The sequence below is a fragment of the Heterocephalus glaber genome, unplaced genomic scaffold (assembly GCF_053883595.1).
Source record: "Heterocephalus glaber isolate CG9 unplaced genomic scaffold, H.glaber_assembly_v1.0 deba00001608, whole genome shotgun sequence".
In the NCBI taxonomy this organism is placed as follows: Eukaryota; Metazoa; Chordata; class Mammalia; order Rodentia; family Bathyergidae; genus Heterocephalus; species Heterocephalus glaber.
The window spans coordinates 7830349-7852381 of NW_028258379.1; the positions used below are offsets into that span (position 1 = coordinate 7830349).

Sequence of the window (22033 nt, forward strand, 5' to 3'; positions counted from 1 at the left end):
TACAGACAGCCACTTTTTTTTAACCCTTTGTGGTGCTTAGGATCAAACCAAGAACTCACACATGCAAAGGATACACTCTACTACTGAGCTACGCCTCCACCCCTGATAGTAACATTTCTAAAGTACTGTATTCTTAGCCATGTAAGTATCACTCTTTCAGTCCTCCTATGTCTCTACCATATCATTGGAAATTACCTAACTTTTAAACCTAACTTTTAAACATAACTGAGCTCTGTTTGAAGGCTCTGGTCTGAAATGTTCCCTGGCTAGAGTTAGCTAATTGGTCTTTGCTTTATGGAATCATACATCTTTGTGGATATTGTCATATTATGTCGTTGCTTTAAACTAAATCTGAAATCTCTTTGTCTTCTTTTTAAAACATCCTATCCACAGAGGGAAATTTTGCTACAACTCTTAAGATTAGTCATAATGTCAGAATGCCTGTCTTTTCTCCTATACACTTATACCTGCTTAAATTTTACAAGCTATGCCTTTTGAATACTACCTAGTTGACTTTAAGTGACAATTTCAAGTCAAAGATGATATTTGTATTTTTAAGGTCTGCCTTGTATTTTAAAGATTAAAATAAGTGTGAAGAGGAGACTAAACTGTATAAGAATCCCCATTCCATTATTTATTTTACCTCATTTGCATTCACCAGCTTTCTCACCACAGTTCCCTATACTTCACTTTTCTTGTGTTTCTGTTCTTTTCCTTTCTTCTTCCTTTCTTTTTTTCAGTGTGTGTGTGTGTGTGTGTGTGTGTGTGTGTGTGTGTGTGTGTTGTCGCATTGTTTTTCCGTTAGGAATCATTGGTCAACTTTATCTTTAGCCCCCTCCCTTTTTTCTTTCCCTTTTCAAAGAGTAATAACTCATTTTACCTAATGAGAAAGAGAATAATAATAATTATCAATAAAAGGAATTTGTATATGTCAGTTTGCTTTAAAGGTACAAAATTGGATGGGCATAGTTTAGTATTCCAGTATACCAAGCATAATTCTAAACCATACAAATCACAGGAATCTGAGAGAGTCTGAATGACACTGGTATTAATAAATTAGCTACAACACTTCTAGCTACAAAAATTCTAAATCATCCAATGACCCTGTTAAAAGACTTTATAAATAGATTTATGTACCTTTTTTAGCTTAGTTGAGTTTTTAAAAAATGAGCCTATGCTTGCAGATATGTCAAGGTAATTAGCTCATAGCCATTCAGTTTAAAGTATACTTTGAACTGATCCCAACTGATTGCAGTTATTTATGCAGGAGAGAAATGAGAAAACATGTGTTGATGGTCCAAATTAAATCAACAGTTGAGTAAGATTGATTTGAGCAGATAATATAATGGATAGTATATATTATAATAAAAGGTTTGAATGTTTTATTTTTAAATCAAATATTTGTCATTTTCAAAAGCAGTTTCTATTTTTATTTCACTTTAAGTAACATTTGTCTTTGTTTTCATATAGTCATAAACATTATAGATAAGCAAAGAGAAAATAAAAATAACCCTTAAATTCCTCCCATGTCAGTAGTTGTTAATATTTAACAGAAAGAAATAATGAGGATGATGAACTGAAGGAAAGAAAAGGAAAAAGTAGGTAGCTCTATAGGGACTGTAAGCCAAACAGGGAAAAAGAAACCTATGTAGAAAAAAGAACTATCATTGGAGAATTTTGGAAAAGTTTAAGAACAGCTGACATGTAAGATTAAGAATTTGAAAGCACCGGTGAGTGACTTTCTGCAGTTTGACTTGATTGTATTCCTCATGTCATACTTGAACAATGTAAGGCACTTATCGTAAAGCTGTCTCAGACCACCCTGAGAAGGACGGAGAGAACAAATTTGCCAATGATGAAACTGCTAGGACAGTGGTTAGAATTTAAAAGCATTCTTAGTTCAAGAAATAATGGATGAAAATGTAATTTTTAAAATGTGTGTTGAACACATTAGCATAGTGTTTGTTCTTAGAATAAAAAGTGTAGGAGGATATTTAGATGATCTCAAATTCCAGATGTGAAAAATTTAAGCTAAAGGATTTATGGATATTGCCAGTCTCCTATAAATATACTTTCATGCTGTGTGTGTGTGTGTGTGTGTGTGTGTGTGTGGTGGTGGTGGTAGGGATTAAACCCAGGGCCTGCTGCACATGAGCTGTACCATTGAGCTGCACCCCAAGTGCTAACCATCTAGCATAAACAAGTGTTTTCTTATAATTTCTTCAGATCATTTCACATTTTATAGAAATTAAAGTTCAATCTTCCTTGTCATAGAATTGTTATATAAACTGGCCAGAAGCAGCTAAGATGTCCAGACTACTCTGATTCTGACTAAGCCACTGCATCATAGATTTATATGAAAAATATATTGTTAAACAAAGTGAGAATTTCAAAGAAACAAAAAGCACTAATACTGAACCACAGCATCTCAGTATATTTGGGGATGGGTATTAATGATTCTAAAAGTAGAGCATCTCAGTATATTTGGGGAATGGGTATTAATTATTTCTAAAAGTATTAATTATGTATAATTAAGCTTTTAGTTTAGTGATTATTGAATCCCCTGTGATATATTTTCAATAAATTTTGAAAATACCTAACCATGTCTAAATGCAAATCCAACTGTCTGAAGAACGCTAATAAGTATGATAGCTATCATGGATCAGTTACAATGTGCTGTCATAAGAGTTTGTATGCAGAAATTTAATTATAGTAAAACTTCAGTAAACAGCAAAAAAATACGTTCACTCCCTCTAGGGCTGGGGATCAAGCCCAGGGCCTCACACATCCTGGGCAAGTGCTGTTCCACTGAACTATCCCCCTAACCCTTATATGTATTTTTTCAGAGTTGCCTTCATTGAATTTTATGAAGTAGCAAATTTTTTCCAGAATTCATTTTTTGTCCCTGTTATCAGAACCCTAAGTCTGAACACTTTTGACTCTTTATCAATATTTGGCCCTTTTGACAAATTACAACAATTTCCTTTGATTTGGTTGTAGACAGTTCTGGGCAAGGAAAGATTGAAGACAGTAATTCTAGCACCTGTATTTTCTTAGCTAGTATCGTACACATAATAGCAATCATAATTTTCCACATTGTTACCATCACAGTAACATAGTTATCTTTTATTAAATATCAAGTACAGAACCAAATTTTCTACCTGCATTCATTTGTTTATTTCACAATAATCTTATGAAGTAGAAACTCAGCAAAGCATTTGAGCCGTTGCATACTATTAGCTGTCCCCTCAGCCTTGGGAATTCTTTCCCTTACTTATTCAGGAAAGTCTTCCTTGCCCATTATATAGCTATACTAATATCAGTAGTCACTTTATCCCATTAGTTTTATTTTCTTTATAGCACTTATTGCCATCTGTAACTATCTTATTTATATACTTAACTAAAGTACTTATTAGCTGTTCACTCCTATTAGAATGTAACTTCCATGGTTGTAAGATCCTGTCAGTCTTGTTTATATTTTACCCCTTGCATCTGGATCAGATCCTGGATTGGGTAGGTGCTCAGGAAGTATTTGTTCACTAAATGAGTAATATTATTATGCATACATAAGGCCCTGGGTGCAGTCCCCAGAACCACAAGAACAAAAAACAAACATAATTATATATTAAACCTTTGCAGTTGTATTTTAAGTCATACTTCAATGAGTAATGTATTTTTATAAATTTATTCCATTTTTATTGATAAACTACTGTTTTAACATTACAGTAAAAACAAAAACTGCAGTCCACTTAAAATGACTAGAGTAGGTAATGCATATAATCTTAGAAACCAAAAGTAAACACTAGGAGAAAAACTCTCCATCTAGAATTCAGTTAACAGACATATGAACAGGGGCTTCCAAGCCATAAAGTGTCAGATAAAATTGTGAAAGAGTGTGAGACAAAAATGATTACTGGCTGAAGAGTCTAGGGCACCTCTTCCCCTCCCATTTTCTGTGCTATTGTGCAACTCTAAATTGTGGTATACAAATAGCAATACAAATGATCCTGTGTTATAGAGATGTAAATTGTGTCTAGTTAGCAGTATAATTGATTTTTGCCCTAAAAGTAATTGGTTTCTCTGCAAAATTCATTTCATCATTCTTGTGTGTTCTCGTATATGTGTGTTTTCAATTCCCCTTTGAACCAAATGGAGCATCTTCCTCTCTTATTTATTAATATTTTAGATAAGATCTTTAACACACGTTCATTTTATATTTGTGTGAGTCATGAGTTTGCCCTTTTTTAAAAAAAATAACTTTCAATGCAGTGATCCCTTCTCTGAATATGTAAATTAGTTTGATTTAGCCTTTCCATTTGATTTAGCTCAGATGCCCAAAATTTGAATATCCAGAAAAAGTGAAAGGATATGTATAATGTAAATACAAGTCCAATATTAAACTGCATTTCTTAACTACTTGGTAAGATCATGGGAGGCTTGATTAGCAACATGATACATGGCACACATGGCTGTGATGCAAGGCAAGAGCTTAGCTTTTATCTCTAGTTCTCAAAGGAATGTCCTACACATTGCTACTCCACTAATATGACATAGATGTATCTTTGTATATCTTCCTGTGTACATTTTACATGCTAGTTAAGCATTTAGAAAAATAAGTCACAACCTTTTCAACAGTACTGAAATGTAGCAGCTTTTGATTTAAAAAGAACAGTGCAGCCATTCCCTTACATTATGAGTGCATTATACTCAAAAGCACTATTTCTTTTTTATTAATAAATAAGTGATGTAACATGACGTTTAAGAATGAAAAATAAGGTAAATATTAAATCCAATTATAAACTCAATATTTTAAAACTTATGCTTAATAAAAATAAATGTGAATTTTTTCCAGACATGCCAGAAAACGAATAATGATTACAAATGCTCAGCAATTTATATCTTTTCTATCAATGACTATCTTTTAGGTTCCATTTCTTAAAGTTAGTATTTTTAACACTTTCTATTAAGATACTTAATAAAATTAACCTTAGTTGATATTATTTATAAGAGCTATCAAAATCACAAAAAAATTAGTCCACATGTTTTTATTACAGATCCAGAATATTATCCAAACAAAAGAGTGTCAGTAGTAACAACATGGTAATACCAAACCCTCACATACTGTTGACTCTGGAACACAGACTCTTCTAAGCAAATTTTTTACATATGTTCTCACATTTTGTTCATAGTTATTCCATGAGTATAAATAGGTCTTATTATTATACTCAGTCTATACATAAGGAAAGAAAGACCTAGAGAGAGTATGACTTACACAGTGCTACATAGTTTATAGAGCCAAGATTCAAATCTAGGCAGTCTGGCTCCAGAGGGCTACTCCCCCAAATGCTTTTCAGTATATTTACCAGTTTTCCTTCACTCCTACACACACATTCCAAGTGTCAGTGTTCTCATTCCTAAAAGAAATAGTCAAGAGCAAAGAAGCAATAAAAATTCATGGAAGTCTAATTAGATTGCCTTCAGTAAGTTGGAAAGGTAGAGTCAACTACTAGCATACAAATAATTAAGTTTGGCAGTCAAAAGGGCTAAGATCTATTACTATTTTATTGTGTGCCCTAAAACCTGTACTAATCCCTGCCTGATAACTTCTATAATAAAGATAAATCCCTCTATAAAATAACTTATTCATCTGAAGATTGGGAAATGATGTCATGAATGATCTGAAGTCCCAACTAGTCAAAATTACTTCATTTAGCTTTGTAATACATTATATAAGTGGGTAGTGTCTTTCTTCATACTTATGATCAACATTAAAGTTCTCAGAACAAACACTAAATCAAAAACGTTGGTTCCAAGGGGAGACTAGCCTGGGATTTGCTGTTTCTGCAAGTCATTGAGAATGATTCAGTTTAGAATTAAGGCTTTATATCGGAAACACATTAAGAATATTCACCACTAATGACCTATTTCCTTGATAACCAGTTCTATTCTCAGGTATGTTCTGCATTATGTATTATAGTACTGTACTACAATATTTCCAAGTACAAGTAAGGAAGTCATCAAGTTACAAAGCATAAATAAGCTTTGATGTTCAGGGGTAATTATAATTCACTTCACTAGCTATGTTGCCCTTTAGAGGAGGTCATTAACAAAGAGGAAGAATTTGTCACATTAACCAAAAACGTAGGAAAGCTCAGTGAAGTTTAAGACAATAGAAAGACACTTAACAGTGAGAAAACGCTTAAGAATGGTCCCTTGGAGAAAGCTGTATAAAATTGTTTTGCTTATAAATATTGTCTATTCTCCTTCAAAGGCTTATGTTACACATAGATAATACTGTTGTTGCTGTCTGTTAGCAACAAGTAGATTTCAAAAAACTCAGTTAAGGCATGTGTGTGTGTGAGTGTTTCTACATAAGTTTACATTTGGTTAGAAGGTTTTAAATATAATGACTTTTAAATGATTATTCTATTTAATTAATCATCTAAACCAATGAGAAAGGAGCAAGTGAGCAGAATTTTTAACCTTGAGGAATCCTTTCTTAGTATGATTTGATAAAGTTCAGCAAATTGAGGTGCAATGTTTTCTTAGAGCCACAAAATCCTGCAAATAAAAAAAAGCTTGGAAATTATCTATTCCAGAAGTTTTTAACCTTGTTTTACCATGAACTCATTTGGTATTCTGCCAAAGCCTACAGCCTTCTTTTCAGAAAAATATTTTTAAATGAATAAGATGCACAGAATTACAAAGAAAAACAATTAAATTGAAATATTGATCAAAATATTTTTAAAAAACAAATTGTGCCTTAATGCATCTGTTTAAATGCATTGATAACTCTAGAAGCCAGTTTAGTAACTTCCATAGTTTCAAATTATATTATGTAAATAATACTTTAAAATATTATAATAACTTGAAGTAAAAGGTTCTTTTAATATTATCGTTTTCTAGGAAAGGAAATAGTAAATATTAGTTTACTGATTATAAAGATTATAATTTTATTTCTCCATTCCAGTAAATGGACAACTGATTTTGATCCATAAGTTCTTCCAAGGGGCCCACTGACTTCAGTTTAAACCCCAGAAACGTCTTTATTTTACATGTGAAATACTAAGACCCATATGGAGGAGATAAAGTCATATAATGTAGAACTAGATTAATCATTGCAGAGCTAATCTTGGGGCTTTACTCAACAATTTTTGGAAGCTTTAGTCTTAAAATGACAATTATACAGTAGTCTGTTAGTTGTTCATGCCATGATCTGGAGGAAATATTTTAATCTTATGCCTCAGAGTCTAGTTATATAAAATATAGGTGACTGTAGTGCTCACTTCAGCAACATATATACTAAAAGATAGGTGACTCTAAATCTGTATCAGAATAAGACTAATGATTTAAATTTGTACTGCTCTTTTCACTTATAATAATATTCAACTTCATCTACATTTTTCTATATAGTTTTCCCCATTCTATAGATAAGGAAATTAAAGCTCCAAATGTACAATGCTATGTCCAAGGTCACATAGAAAGAGGAAACTATTGGACTTCAAATATGTTCCCTTTACTATCTTTCCTCTCTTATAAATAAGCCAAAGTTCTCTGAGTTCTTTTGTTGAATTGTGTTGTGATACTGTCATTCTAATTAAACACAAGTCAATTATCATCAGGCCCAGGTGAGCCAAATACTTGTATTCTTATTGAGTTCAATAAAGTGATGAATTAAAGAAACCATGGAGGTTCCGCCGCCTGCCTTGCAAGCGCAAGGACCTGAGTTTGATCCCTGATACCAAAAAAAAAAAAAAAGAAACCATGGAAAAACGATTTTCTAGACCAATTCACTATTTTTCTGTAATAGTGAAAAGAGAAAGAAATAGAACCTAAGACTCTAAGACTGTAGAATTGTTGGCTTACTGTTGCTTAAATCAGGTCTTTTCTTTCCTCTGTTCTAAGTAGAATAAATAGGCAAGTAATCTCAGTAAATACCAGTGAGGCCCATTTTCTCTATCCTCTTAAGTGTTATTTTAATGAATAAATGATACTCAAAGAAGTTTGTTCTTTCAAAGCAGATTACTCTTAAATAAGTTGTAAAAGGTAGAAAAAGTCAAAAGGACCATGGTTCATCAAAAATCTCTATCATCTCTACCATTCCAGTGACCTGACCATATGAGATAATAGAACATCCTGCTCTCTTAGAACGTAAGGAATCTTCTTAAGCATGCCTAATCCTAGTTACAGAAAAGCTTTGTTGAACTCTGCATGTCACTATTTAATTAACTGTAAATAATATCAATAGTAATATGTTTTCTAAATTCTCAAGATCATTTTGGAGGGTATCCAGGTATCTCTTAGCTATAACACACTTGCTTTTCAGCTTTGTGAACTTACAAAATATCATTACCTTATACAGGAATGACTCCATACTTAGACTAAAAAGAAAATGTTAGTCTGCTGAGAACAAAAAGAACAATAATTACTGCAAGATCAACTGACAATCAGATTTAGCAAATGTTTACTCTGTGCAAAGCATTATAATTGATGTAGTGGGAGATAAAAAGAGAATTAACGTCATAATAATTTGGGGAGACCTTAACCTAGATTGTAGTAAAAGTCATCCAACTGTATGTTTAGAATGAATGAGTTTTATGGTAGATAATTACATTTCGACACCTAAAAAGAATTTAGATGAAGAAGATATTATTTCTGATTGAGGGACTTGGAAAGCATTTTTTGCAACTGCTACAATCTGAGCTGAGATCTTAATGTAGAAGTAGAGTTTTGATCAGAAAAGAATCAACAAGCTTGTTTTACTCATGAGAAAACTGAGATCGTAGGAGGACCAAGAGCCAAAATACTAAAGTCATGCTATGAGGAATATCAAAATAATCTGGCCTGCTAAGAATAAAATGAGAGAGAAAAAAATAGTAATATAAGTATATGATCTTTGAATACTTACAAACCTGCTAACTAAATTGATATGCCACACAGGAATCAAAATTCATCTCATACTAAAATAGATGGTATTAACTACTGTCATCAGTAACAGAGAAGCAAAATTGAAATTTCTTCTCATGAGTTAATATCACCTTGTTATTGATAGGAGCAGCATATGTTAAATTTTGTTGAGAGTAAAGTTCATAGGAAATATTACAGATTCTAAATAGGTAGTCTTTTTTTTTACTTTTAACAATATAAAACAAATAGAGTTTAAATGATATCTTTCTAAACTGTAGAACTTCTCAGATTTCATAAGTAAGCAGAATCTTTATTTCTAGTATAAAATGTGATTCCTGGCCAATAAAGTTATGCTAAAAATAGAGTGATAGGATTTTTTTAATGGCTATCAAAGTAAGTAACTTCCTTCTTTCTTGATTTTGACCCCATCTGACCAACGTTTCAGAATTTTTCCATATAAGCCATACTGTATATCATTTACAAGATAAACACTATGAATTAGTCTGGTGAGCAGCAAAATAGAATCAGTTTTTGTGAAACCTGATTTGTGTTAACCTGCAATCAAATGTAATCTTCATTTTAATATTTATACATCCTTATATTGTTATGAACCTATCCTTAACATGAGTGTGATTTTGTTTCTCCTCCCTTACTTCTGTGAAATGCAGAAGGAAAAGGATATTTGTTATTCACACATTTGCACCCCCCACTAACTGGTGTTACACATCTGGCTTCCACTGGAGAGCCCCTGACATCGCAGGGAACGGTGATCAAAATTCCACACATTAGCTTCAAGCTGGGGGCTCGTAGCTACTGCAGCATTGAGAGGGAATCTTTTCCTGGCTTCTTTAAAATAAGCATGGTGATGGGATGGTTTAAGGGAAGAACACCTCTCAAATCACGTGATCACTGCTGTGCTTCCTTATGTCCTGCTTTCTTCATAACAGCTTGGCACTACATTCTTTCCCTGTATCCTATGGGCTTGTGTGTGTGGATGAGTGGGGTGGGGACATGGGGAGGTAAATGGATGGTGGTACATTATGCATGCATCTTTCACCATTAGAGTGATGTGCCTTCCCTTATATGTCACAAATGATAGTCACATTAAATCTGTGTCCTGAGAGATTGGGTCGTCTCTCCCTTTTGGTGTGAGATTTATATGTTTTGATGTGTTTTGATGTTTACACCTTCTGTTATTCTTTATGTTGCATTAAACATAAGTTGAAATGTTCTCCCGTAAGAGTTAGCTTTTCATGTTGGGCTGAAAAAGTCTTCATTTCTGTGTAGCAATTCATGTTATTATAACCTATGGCTTTCAATTGTACCTCCCATAATGAAGAGCTGACTTTAAACACTGTGCTATTCTTGTTATGACCTAAGCATAAGGTAAGTGATTTCTCTAACTGTATCTAAGATTGTAATTGTTTCTTAAAATTTCTCAGCTTTTTAAAGGCATTTTCACTTTTGTTCCATACCATTTATTATGTGATTTTTCCCTCTTTTGTTTTCTGTTTCGTATCTTAAAAGGCAATGTGATCTTCAGCAAAAATTATATTACACATGTAAACACATGTTGAAATGAATAACTTGATGTTTCAAAGCAATCTTGATTAGTAAATGAATAATTATGTTTTCAGTAAATCTCATGTTTTTCATTTCCTCCATTGACTTTAATATATTATTTATACCTGTTATTTTAGTTTTGATTCCAATTGAAAGGGAAATTATTTGTCAGTACCATAAAGTCAGTCAAATATTAACTGTAGTAAAATAACATGACCCAATAGAATAAAGTGGTAGATAATCTGATATCATGCCATTCATTTAATCCTCCATTTTAATCCCTGACAAATTTTATATTAGATCAAAATCTCAGTTTATTTTGTTTTCAGAAATTTTTTCCCATTGAGTAAAGCCAGGTAACAAAGAAAAAAACAACAAACCATAAAACTTAAGACAGACTTCTTTACATATGTGAGAAGAAGAGTCAGAACAATCTTATTAAGTAAATATTATAAATATGAGTTTCATAGTACAAAAGAGATGCTCATTCACTGTACACATAAATAGTAAAGAAAGTTTTTTAAAAATTATTTTCTTCAGCATATATATATTCAAGATCACTAAAATAGAGAAAATCTCATAATTATTGATATTAAAATTGATTTCCCTCAAATCTGGTTCAAATAGCAACTGTAACACAGATGGGAAAACTGGTGTACCACAGTTGGCAATTTGCAAGCCTTGATAAATGCTTCTCTGCAGGGAATTGAATTGCTTTCATTATGCCATTGTCTCTTCCAGAGGTGTTTGAAATATTGTTCTAAAACAGGGTATCACAAAGCAACATAGATTTCTTTATTAAATTCATGTCATAAATGATTGTCTTGTTAATTTCTTAAGCCACCTAGGGAGGAGAGAGGGTGTTTTGTTGTTTGGTTTGCTTTTTGGTTTTGTTTGTTTGTTTGTTTTAGTTTTTAACCAGCTAGTTCTCACCATCATTTCCATTATATACATTATCTAATGTATATAAGAGACATTATATAAATCTATTGGAACATTTTATGAGACAAACTACTCATCTGAACTGCTCTGTTCATTATAAATCTCTTGTTTCTATCCGTACACTAGCTCCACTCTAGATTGGAAGGGCTTAAAGATGAACTCTGGAGGAGTAGAGGCTACGATTTAAGAGTAACTATTACTGATCAAAGGAGCTACTTTTCCATTCGCAAACACTGCTTTGCGCTATGGGTTTGGGCTCCTTCTGTTTCACATCTTGTTGAAGACTTTCTTGACTTCCATTTGACTTTTTTGAACTTGTTTTTGTCTTTCAACATTTTCCTTTCTTTTCCCTATCTCCCAGATTTTTCTCCACACTTTTAGCTTTCTCTTGTGTCCCTTGAATCACTTTTCAAAATGTAGTTTTTCTTTCTTAGATTTGTCTATTAATTTGTCTATTAATGTGTTTCTTTTCTTCTTTAAGACTGTAGTAGTATAACTTATTTTCATTCCACAGTATGCCAACTTGCTTATTTATTTTGCAGCAAGTTCATTAGTCATTCTTACCCTCTTGGTATAAATTTTTAATAAGAAATTGTAGAACATCCTTCGTTTGCACACTGTTCCCTTCTGTAAGCTCATAGTTTCTTTTCTATCACCTAGATTTGCTCCCTGAACCTCTCCCTTTTCCTTTTCTTTTCCTTATTCTTATGTCTTCCCTATATTGTTTTCTTTAAGCAGTCATTAATTTATTTCTCATTTGGCTCAAAATTGTTCTTTAATCAAACTTTCAAGTAAAAGAATATAAGAATTTTTATCTTCCAAATTAGCTTCTTCAGTCTAGTATACTAAAAATTACTTGAACAACTGGGCCAAAAGAGAATAACTTTTAACATTTGGAATTATTTTTCCTTTTTTTTTCTTTTTGGGATATGTGTGTGTGTGTGTGTGGTCCCCGGCCCCTTGTCTGTATGTTTGTGACATTTTTATTGTTATTTATTTAAACATTAACAATTGTTTTTTTCAGGAAAGGACAACCATAACCACCCTGTTACAACATTTCTTTCATTAGTTGTTTCATACAAGAGTAGATTGTGTTAAGCTGTAGAAATTAATTTGTGTGTGTGTGTGTGTGTGTGTGTGTGTATATATATATCCATTTGGGGCAAGCTGCTGCAGAGTGGGAAGAAGAGGTGTGGAATTTGAATACATTTATGTCTAAAATTAACATTAATGCCATCCACCATGGTCCTTGAATACAAGTTTTACAACATTTAGAAGAATGATCCACTTTGACCTAAATACTTGAATCAGACCATGAGGGTTTCTGATTGATAAATTACATACACACCTAACAACTGGTAAATAATGAGTTCTTTTTCATTGATTCCTAACAGAAACATCTTTCATAACCAGTATAATTATAAATTATTATAATCAAATCACAAAGGTTATTAGAATTAATGGTAAATATTTTATATGAAAATTTCTCTCAATAGCATATATATAGTACTAAAAAATGACTACAATGAAATGTTGGATTATAAGTTGATTACATTAACTTTATTATTATTTTACTTAAAAGATATGTTAAATTCTTTATGATTAAGGGTGTGTATTTGCAGGTGAATATACAGTTAATTTAATTTTTTCCACTTATAATCATCTCTCGGTATCCATGGAGAATTGGTTTCAGGACCCCTATGAATACAAGAATCCACAGATCCTCAAATCCCTTGTGTAAAATGGCAAAGTATTTGTGTAAAACATCTGTACATCCTTACTTATGCTTTAAATCATCTCTAGGTTACTTATAATATCTAATACAATATAAATGCTATATAAATTATTGCTACACTGCAAGGACACCCCCTCTCAGAAAAAGTTTGTACAATACAGATGCAGGGTTTTTTTTTTTAATATTTCTGATCCATACTTTGTCAAATTCATGGATAAATGTGGATGGCCAACAGTACAGATTTCAAACACACATGAATAAAAATTGCTTTTGGTTTTATCTCTGTCCAGTTTATGATATTGTACCCATAATCTTTTTCATGAAGTCAGTCTTTTTAAGTAAGTAAAAGATGAATTAAAATATATATGAAACAAGTATAATGCATTTTTACTAACATTTTATGACATCTGAGATACATAAAACCTCTCCTAGACCTCAGGAGCTTGCCCATTAAATACGCATATCTAGCTATCTGTATTAGGAGCCCTCAATTACTGAGTTTATGGTCTCTCTGCAGGTCCAGTCCAGGTGCAGCAGCAAGGAAAACATTCTCAGAGCCAGTAAGTATTTCATCATTTTAGGTAAGCTACTGAGCTAGAAACTATAAATCAACGAAAAGTAGAGCTGAAGTGACATTTTGATGAAATGAAGAAGAATGGGGAAATTTCATATAAAGAATATGAATATTAGGATTTTTCCCTAAAAATATTAGTGTCAATATATAGATAAATATTTCCCTTAATTCAGCTGTTTTGCAACCAAAGCTTTGATGCATTCTTGGTAGGGGTAGAAATGAGCTCCTTTATGACTCTGGATCCCCTGAAACTGCCAAAAAGTTTTATATATATATATATCTTCATGAGGGTTCATCTTTATCATTTTGTGAATATGAATTCTGATTTTACCTTCAATGGGCAGAATAAGTTTTAGAACATAACACCCTGAACCAAGGGCGAAGAATGTTTAATTTTACTTTTTTGTTTCATCTTTCATAGTGTTAACTTTAAAGTTATTGAGCTTTGTATAGTGTATATTATATTGTATATTATTCATTTTCCTATTTTATCAAAATAAATTCCAAACTACTTTTCCTTATCTGTATCCTTAAATGATATCACATGGAATGATTTCTCCTAAGAGCTTTGTGATCTTAAGAAAGAAGTGCTATATAAATGCTAATTATTTTATTGTTATTTATCACTTAATAGCTTAGTAACATGTTCCCATGTTCTTCCTGATCTTTATCAAGAGAAGAAGTACCAGTGGGACATATATAATGGGTCTACTGGAAACCCATACTGCTGGGAGTTTTAGTGAATGGAGTAATTTGTTTCCAGTAGAATATCAGTAGTTTATAACAATCAAAGAGTACCTGGAGAATTTCAAATAGATAAAATCTATGTTTTATTTTCTTTAGTGGAAATTTTTCCCACTTCTGTTTTCTAAATCAGTTAACTTAACTCAGAACCCTTGGTCAGGCACACTGCAATTGTTTGCCCAAGACCTATACTGGCAATATTAAATACTAAATACATTCACACATACATACATACTAAGAGGCAAGTATACTTTCACAAATTTCTGTATCATTTGACAAATATATGAATCTGAAGGAGGCTCTTCAATAAAGAGATATAAAATCCTATAACCCTTTACTGAGACCTAAGATGGAGAAATCTAAGGGTCAGAGGCATGATAATTTCCACATGTTGTTCCTGAAATAATGGATTACTGATATGGATTATGATGATTACGAACAAAAATGGTTTCTTAATTAGGACAGATTTCTTTGAATCTTCTTTCACTTCTATCATGGATTGTTGTATGGCTAGAACCTTCTTTTAGTTATTTTCTTACTGGCATGTTGGGTAATAATCAATTTGGATGGATATCATGCTGATTAAATTTTATTGATCCTGTTTTCTTATGGTGATGTAGTTCTATAGATAGCCTTTATTGACACTTATATCATAATTTTGTGACTTCTATAAGTTTATGATCATTCCCATCAATGCCATGTTAATAACTTATGCTCATGCCATGGCCTCACTCAAGAGCCAAGACCATGGAGTGTTCTCTCTGAACTTTTTAACTAAAATCCCACATTGCTTATTTAGACCATTTTTATCTATTTTTCTTTTTTTCCGTGTATTCCAATACTGAAGTCATATAAAGCATAAAAACAATTCCCCTTAAAAAAAAAATTCCCCTTTCTCTCAGTGCTAAACCTTGCCTCTATTTCTTTGAACCCATACCCCCTAGTCCAGCCCCACCCTCAAATAAATTATCCATTCCCTTGTTTTCCCAGAAAGCTCTTAGTTATCCTTTGACTTACTTCAGGTATGCTTCCTCTGAGTTCTCTGTAGGCAGCATAAATAAAACTATAATCAACTTCTTTTTAATGTATATAAAAACATAACACAATATATTTGGATTCAATAGGAAGGAGAAAAGTTAGAACTTAATAGAGCTTATCTAAATTGTCCAAGGAAGAGGTAACTTTGGTTACATTGTCAAAGGAAAAAATAACTTTGCTTTGATTCTTTAAAAATATCAACAAAACAACCTGTTAAGTTTCAACAAACTCTTAGTCTCAGAGTCTCAGGAAGGAAAGGGCAAAGTCAGGATATATTTTAAATTTGCTCTAAAACAAATTTTTTATGTAACAGTTTGATTAGAACTGGATAAAAATCATGATATAATCTTTTAGGACTGATGGACATAGCAAGGCAAGCAGTTTGTAGAGTGTTGGTATATAAACTGTCTTTTGATATTTATTTAAGAGTTGATGGCTTGTTCCATGAGTTTCTAGGATAAACAGGTTATTTATAATTTTTATCTTCAAGGGAAGAGTTTTCTAGTACAGTAAAGTTGTTTTGATTTTTCAGAAAGATAGTGGAATAGCATTATTATGCTAATGAAGATACTGAGCTGTATAGTTGCAGATGGTTTCAGGTATCAGGGATCCCTAATGGTCATTCTTCAGCTTTCACTGAAAGATAGAGTTAATATCTGGGCATGTGATCACTCCAAACCTCATCATCTACTTAAAGTATCAGAATAGTATATCAAGTATCTAGAGGAAGTTGTCCCATTGTCAAGTTTTCTAGTTTGGTTGTTATTGTTGGATATTCATTTATTGATTCATCTGATGTGACAACAGCTATACAGCAGCACTTAGAACTCAGTTGTGCTACCCACATATGAAAAGGCTTATCAGAGGTTATGTTCTTTTTCTCAGTTAGGAGCTGCAACTGTCTAAATCAAGCCAAGATAATAGATATCATCTCCAATATAAGAGTAAGGGTTAGAATAACCGAATATAAGAATAAGGATAGAATAAGACAGAGGGGTTATTGGCCAAATTTCTTAATTTTATAATTTGTTTCCTGAATCTTTTTAGCAATATCAAAAATCCCAGAGAAGGTGAACAGAGATGTAAAAATAATATTCTTACCCTAAAGCAACATATGAACCACACATTATTCCTTAAGAGGTCAGTATTGTATCTAAAGCCATTGAGTCACTGCTTTTCTAATCTCATGAAGCTTTCAAGTGAGGAGTTCTTTAGGCCTGCTAGCAATACTTTAACTTACCTGTTCAACCTTGAATCAAAGCATGTGGAATCCTCCATGCTTTCTAGGCAATTTTGACAGAAGAGGCACAAATCTATAAATTGCTTTGGGTAGTATTGCCATCTTAACAATATTAAGTCTTGTAGCCTAGCTTCCATTTACTCTTAGCATGAAGCTCACTCTTACGTAACAGGTATTTTTACATTTTCACCAAATAGTAGACGAAATCACATAAATATCTGGGAGAGGTTCCACTCCCAATCACAAAGCAATATGTGTATTTCTTTGTGGAGAAACTTACCACACAAATCTCTGGCATTTTCTTACCTCGGAGGTGAAAATATCATACCATTGTTAAACTTGAGACTAGCATGAACTACTATACTGGACTCCATGCATTTCTCCCAAGCTGCTCCTCTAGCCAGGATCCAGGGCCATTTAAGCTAGGCTGTGCGCCAGTCCCATAGTAGGCTACCACACAACCATCAGCAGCGGTCGGGAGCCTGTGCCCATAATGCACCTGACTTCCTTACAAAGGGCTTCATGTCATATCAGTGCTCAAGTAGGCCTCAATAAAAGGATCTCAGGGTTAAGTTTTAAAACAAATTAAACTGGTTTTAATGCTTTCAAATTACTGTCTTTGAATTCAAAGATTATTTTTGTCACTCAGTGGTAGAGTACATGTTTCATATGTATAAGGTCTTAGATTTGATCCCTAGCACCACTCAAAAAGGAGGGGGTCTTTTTATTTCATTAACATGTTTTTAAATTGATATATAGTGATTGTATATATTTATGAAGTATAGTGAGTATGACATTTCAGTACATATATACAATTCATATGATCAGATCAAAGGAAATTGGCATATATTTCTCCTCGAGTTTAAAGACTCTTTTCTTTGATCCACTCTATGTTAATGTTCTCCATTGCATCTTTTTAATCTACTCCTTGTATTCTTCAGCTGTGGAATTTCTGTTTGGTTCTTTTATGATTTCTACGTCCTTATTGAACTTCTAGTTCTGTGTATTGTTTTTCTGATTTCATTATCTGTGTTCTCTTCTACCTCACTAAACTTCCTTAAAAGAATTGCTTTGTATTCTTTTTTAGGCAGTGTATGGATTTCCATTGGGGAGGGGGGTAATTACTGAAACATTATTGTGTTGCTTTAGTAGTCTCAAGTTTCCTTGAAATTTTCTGTGTTTTTCTTACCTTGGATTGATATCTGCACATTTGATGAAACAGTCACCTTTCCCAGACTGTACAGACTGGTTTTGAGGGGTGAGACCTTCTCATTTGGATGGGTGTGAGGATGTGAGCTGAATGGAGTGCAGGCCCCAGGGGCATAGTCCATCAATTAAAATCAGCATCAACAAAAATCTCAGTTGTCAACAGCCAAAGCTGTGGGTGTCTGCAGCAGTGGTAAAAGATACTGAGGTCTTTAGTGTTAAGGATTATGGGCATCATCCTGTTCTCTTTTTCTCATATGGAGAATATTTTGGCTTTGGAGATCTCTCTTAGCACTAAATCAAGCTCATGGTAGCAGTGGCACAAGTATCTGATACACAGTGCCCATGAAGTGGCCAGCATCCAGGGTCTGGAACTCAAGAACACATGAAGAGACCTCAGCATTGGGGTCTGGGTTAATGCTAGCACCAGTGCCTAGGATGCAGGTACCCCAGGGCAATGTTAGTAATGGTGTTTGAGATTCCAGTGTTTGTGGTGCAGCCATGGATTTGGGGTCTGGAACAAAGCTATGGAAGCTTTTTTGGACGTGTGCACTTTAGCAGTGGTTCTGTTATCCTAGGCAGTAGCTTCTGAGCCAGTATCTAGAGCAAGCATGGGAGTGGGATATATGAATCTGAGGCAGTACAACAAATAGCTCCTTGAAGGAGCAACTCCCTCTTCAGGGAGACTGAAACAGTCATCCCTGATTTATAATGTACTTTTAATTTTATAATAACCATCTTAGAGACATGTTTATTGAAGACATTACTATTTTTTTGGAGACATTCATTATATAATAATAGAATAGTGTTCAGTGAGACATACATAAGATAAATACCATTCACTAAAAATTCTTACTATAACTACTAAAAGAAAAATTTTAGATACATAGTCATTCCTCAGTATATTCCGGGAGTTGGTTCCAGGACCCTCCAAAGATGCTCAAGGCCATTATATAAAATAGTGTTTGCATATAAGTCTGTTTATTAAAAATACTATTTTTCAGGGCCAGGGATTCAGCTTAGTGGCACCATGCCTGCCTGGCAAGCTCAAGATCCTGAGTTCGATCCCTGGTACAAAAATAAAAAAATTTAAAAAATAAAGTATTTTTCTTAACTCCTCTTTAATTCATTACATGTTTTCACTTTATCCATTCATTTTTCTCACTTCTGCAGCCCAGGTTCAGGACATATTATTATCTCTTGTCTGGAATACATTTTCAGACTTTTCAGTTCTGATCCTATGTCCTTTAATCTATCTTACATATATAGGTTTTTTTAGTTAATTTCTTTGCACCTTGCTATTAAGAAACATGAAGGTTTCTCTTTTTATGATTCTCCAGAAAAGAGAATTTTGAACTAATCCTTAGAGAAGTATGCTTCTGATTTCTCTGTAGATTTTCAGAAAATTTTTTCTTAATTCCCTCCTACAACCTAATGCCTTATCTTCTTGATGGGCATTCAGTAGATCAGACAACAGCTGATCATCACTTAGATAATTTTTCTTTTTTTACTGGTTGGTTAGTTAGTTAGTTTTTTGAGACAGTGTCTCTATGTAGTTCAGGCTGGCCTTAACCTCACTGTGTAGTCCTGGAAGGCCTGGAACTCACAGCAATCCTCCTGCTTCTCAGCCTCTAACTGCTGGGATTACAGGTGTGTGAGCGTCATCACACCAAGCATAACAATCTTTCTTTAAATAACTAGAGATAATTAACAATTGACTCAAATATTTATTGAGTTTTTATAAGCACTGTGTCTCTCAACTGTCTCATTTTTCACCTAAATAAATCAACTTTAATCCATTTTAATATACCTCTACATATTTTATTTACTAAGTTCTCAAATATTTTTGTTACTTTTTTATTTTTGCAACCCAGTAATTCCCTAAGCAGTATTTTCCTTCAGTATAGTAAATTTATTCTCACTCATCTTTTTTCTTAGATTACCACATTTTTATTTTCTATGAAAAATTGTATCATTCATTATTTCTAGCCAATCTTCTTACCTTCTTCATTGTCAATATTATAGTGGTATAGCTAAAAACTTTGTCACTAGATGGCAGAATAGGAAGTCCTGGCCCTCATTATGCCACAGACACACCAATTTAACACCAATATACACCGCAATATATCCATGAGTACTCCAGAAAATAAGTAAGACGTCACAGTGTTCCAGGCAGACACAAAGCTGGGAACAACCACAATGAAATGGATAAGAAGAGCTGGTTCACTTTACCTGTAATCTCACCTTCCCCAACCCATCACAACGCAGCATAATAAGGAGAGAACACCTGACTCTCCTTGCAAGAGAAAAGTTGAACGTGCATCCAACATTCCAGCATTTCATTTGGGGTGCCTAAAGAACTACTTTCTATTTCACTATACTGATAGAACCAGCATGATTTAGATACTTGGGGTTACTGAAAACAGAGAATGGGGACAGTTTGTCATAACACCACAGGGCCTACCCTGCCAAATAAAGATGTCAGCACCTCTCAATCCAGTCAGAAGAAAGTACCGGCCTCTTGACTTCTCTCATAGGAAGGAAGGAAACAAATGGATCATGCATTTGGTGTTCCAGCTTTTTGGAGGGCTGCCCAAGGGAATAGATTCTGTCTTGTCTAACTGTGGTGCTAACTAGGAGCTGTCTGATTTTGTATGCCTAGGGATAAAGGAAGAAAAAACTTGCTACCACTTCAGAGAGCATTCGGTACTGGACACAAGCACCAGAGAGAGCAATAATTATAAGCTTCTGAAAAATAAACTTGCAAACCTATGGAGAAGTCACATCCTTCAAAACAAGTTTCAGCCCACCCACTCCCAGATCTCTAGCTAGGTTAATTTACAAGGATCTTTTCCTATACAAAAGTAGATTTGGCTGCTTTCCTGAATGAAATCCAGCAAAATAAATAAATAAAAGGTACATCAAAAATTACAGAAAGGTAGCCCAACCAAAGGAACGAAATAAAATTCCAAAAACATCTTTTAAAAAATCAGTAATCTAAAAGAGAACACAGACAACCAAATACAATACGAAAACAATGCATGAACAAAATTAGAATATCACTAAAGACATTAAAACTGTAAAAAAAAAAAACTATAGAACTTGAGGAACGCAATAACTGAATTGAAAGCTTTACTGAAGGGTTCACTAGTAGACTTGATAAAGCAGAAGAAAGAATTAGTTTACTTGAAGACAAATAATTTGAAATTATGAAGACAGAAGAGAAGAGAGAAAGAAAAGTGAAGGAAAAACAAAGGGACTTTAGGATGCCATAAGGCCAGTCAATATTTAGTGCTTGAAGAAGAGAGTGAGACACAAAACTTATTTAAAGAATAATGACCCAAAACATCCCAAATCTAAGGAAAGAATTCTATATCCAAACACATGAAGTCCAAAGGACTACAAGAATGACTTCAAAGAAGTCCACAGCAATACATGTTATAATCAAAAGTCAGTAGCCAGGGACAAAGAGAAAACCTTGAAAGGATCAAAAGAAGAATGACTTATCACATACAAGGAAACTTCCATAAAGATAACACTGAATATCTCAGCAGACCTTTAAAAGCCAGACAAGACAGATATTTTTTAAGAGCTGAAATAAAAGAAATATTTTGACCAAGAATTCTGTCCGATAAAATTGTTCTTCAAAAATGAAGGAAATGAAAACTTTCTCGGATAAACAAAGGCTGAGGGAAATTATCACCATTGGATCAGGCTTATAAGAAATCATAAAAGACGTTCTACAGCTTGAAATGTCACTGGACAACAACATGAAAGCATATGGAAATATAAAACTCATTGTTACAAGTATCTCCCTCCTGGGCTCCTCCCTTCTCTCTCTGCTCCCTGGCAGCTTTTCCTCTGCAATGCCCCACTGCCATGCCATTTCCTGCCTTGGAGCCAGCTAACCATGTACTGTAACCATAGACTAAAATAAATTTTTTCTCCTTTAAGTTGTAAGTGTTGGGTAATGTATCTCAGCAATAAGAAAGCGACTTAAGAAATGAGGTGTTCCTAACAAAATGCATAGTGAGCCAGGCCGTGGAATATTTTCATTGTAAATGCTATTGATATTAAAATAGAA

At 33.4% G+C, this 22033-nt stretch overlaps 1 protein-coding gene across 34 annotated transcripts in view; it reads left to right on the plus strand.

Annotated features, from left to right (window-relative positions):
* The window catches only part of Gphn (gephyrin), a 589435-nt gene that overhangs the window by 379679 nt on the left and 187723 nt on the right, over positions 1-22033 (plus strand). For 19 of the 34 annotated variants that reach the window (XM_087195042.1, XM_021247567.2, XM_087195047.1 and 16 more), the window contains one exon: positions 13665-13707. In XM_087195042.1, coding sequence (XP_087051168.1) covers positions 13665-13707 — 43 coding nt within the window. Of the gene's footprint in view, positions 1-11538; positions 11602-13664; positions 13708-22033 lie in introns of all 34 variants that reach the window. The other 15 variants (XM_087195039.1, XM_087195043.1, XM_087195045.1 and 12 more) reach the window with 1 other exon arrangement.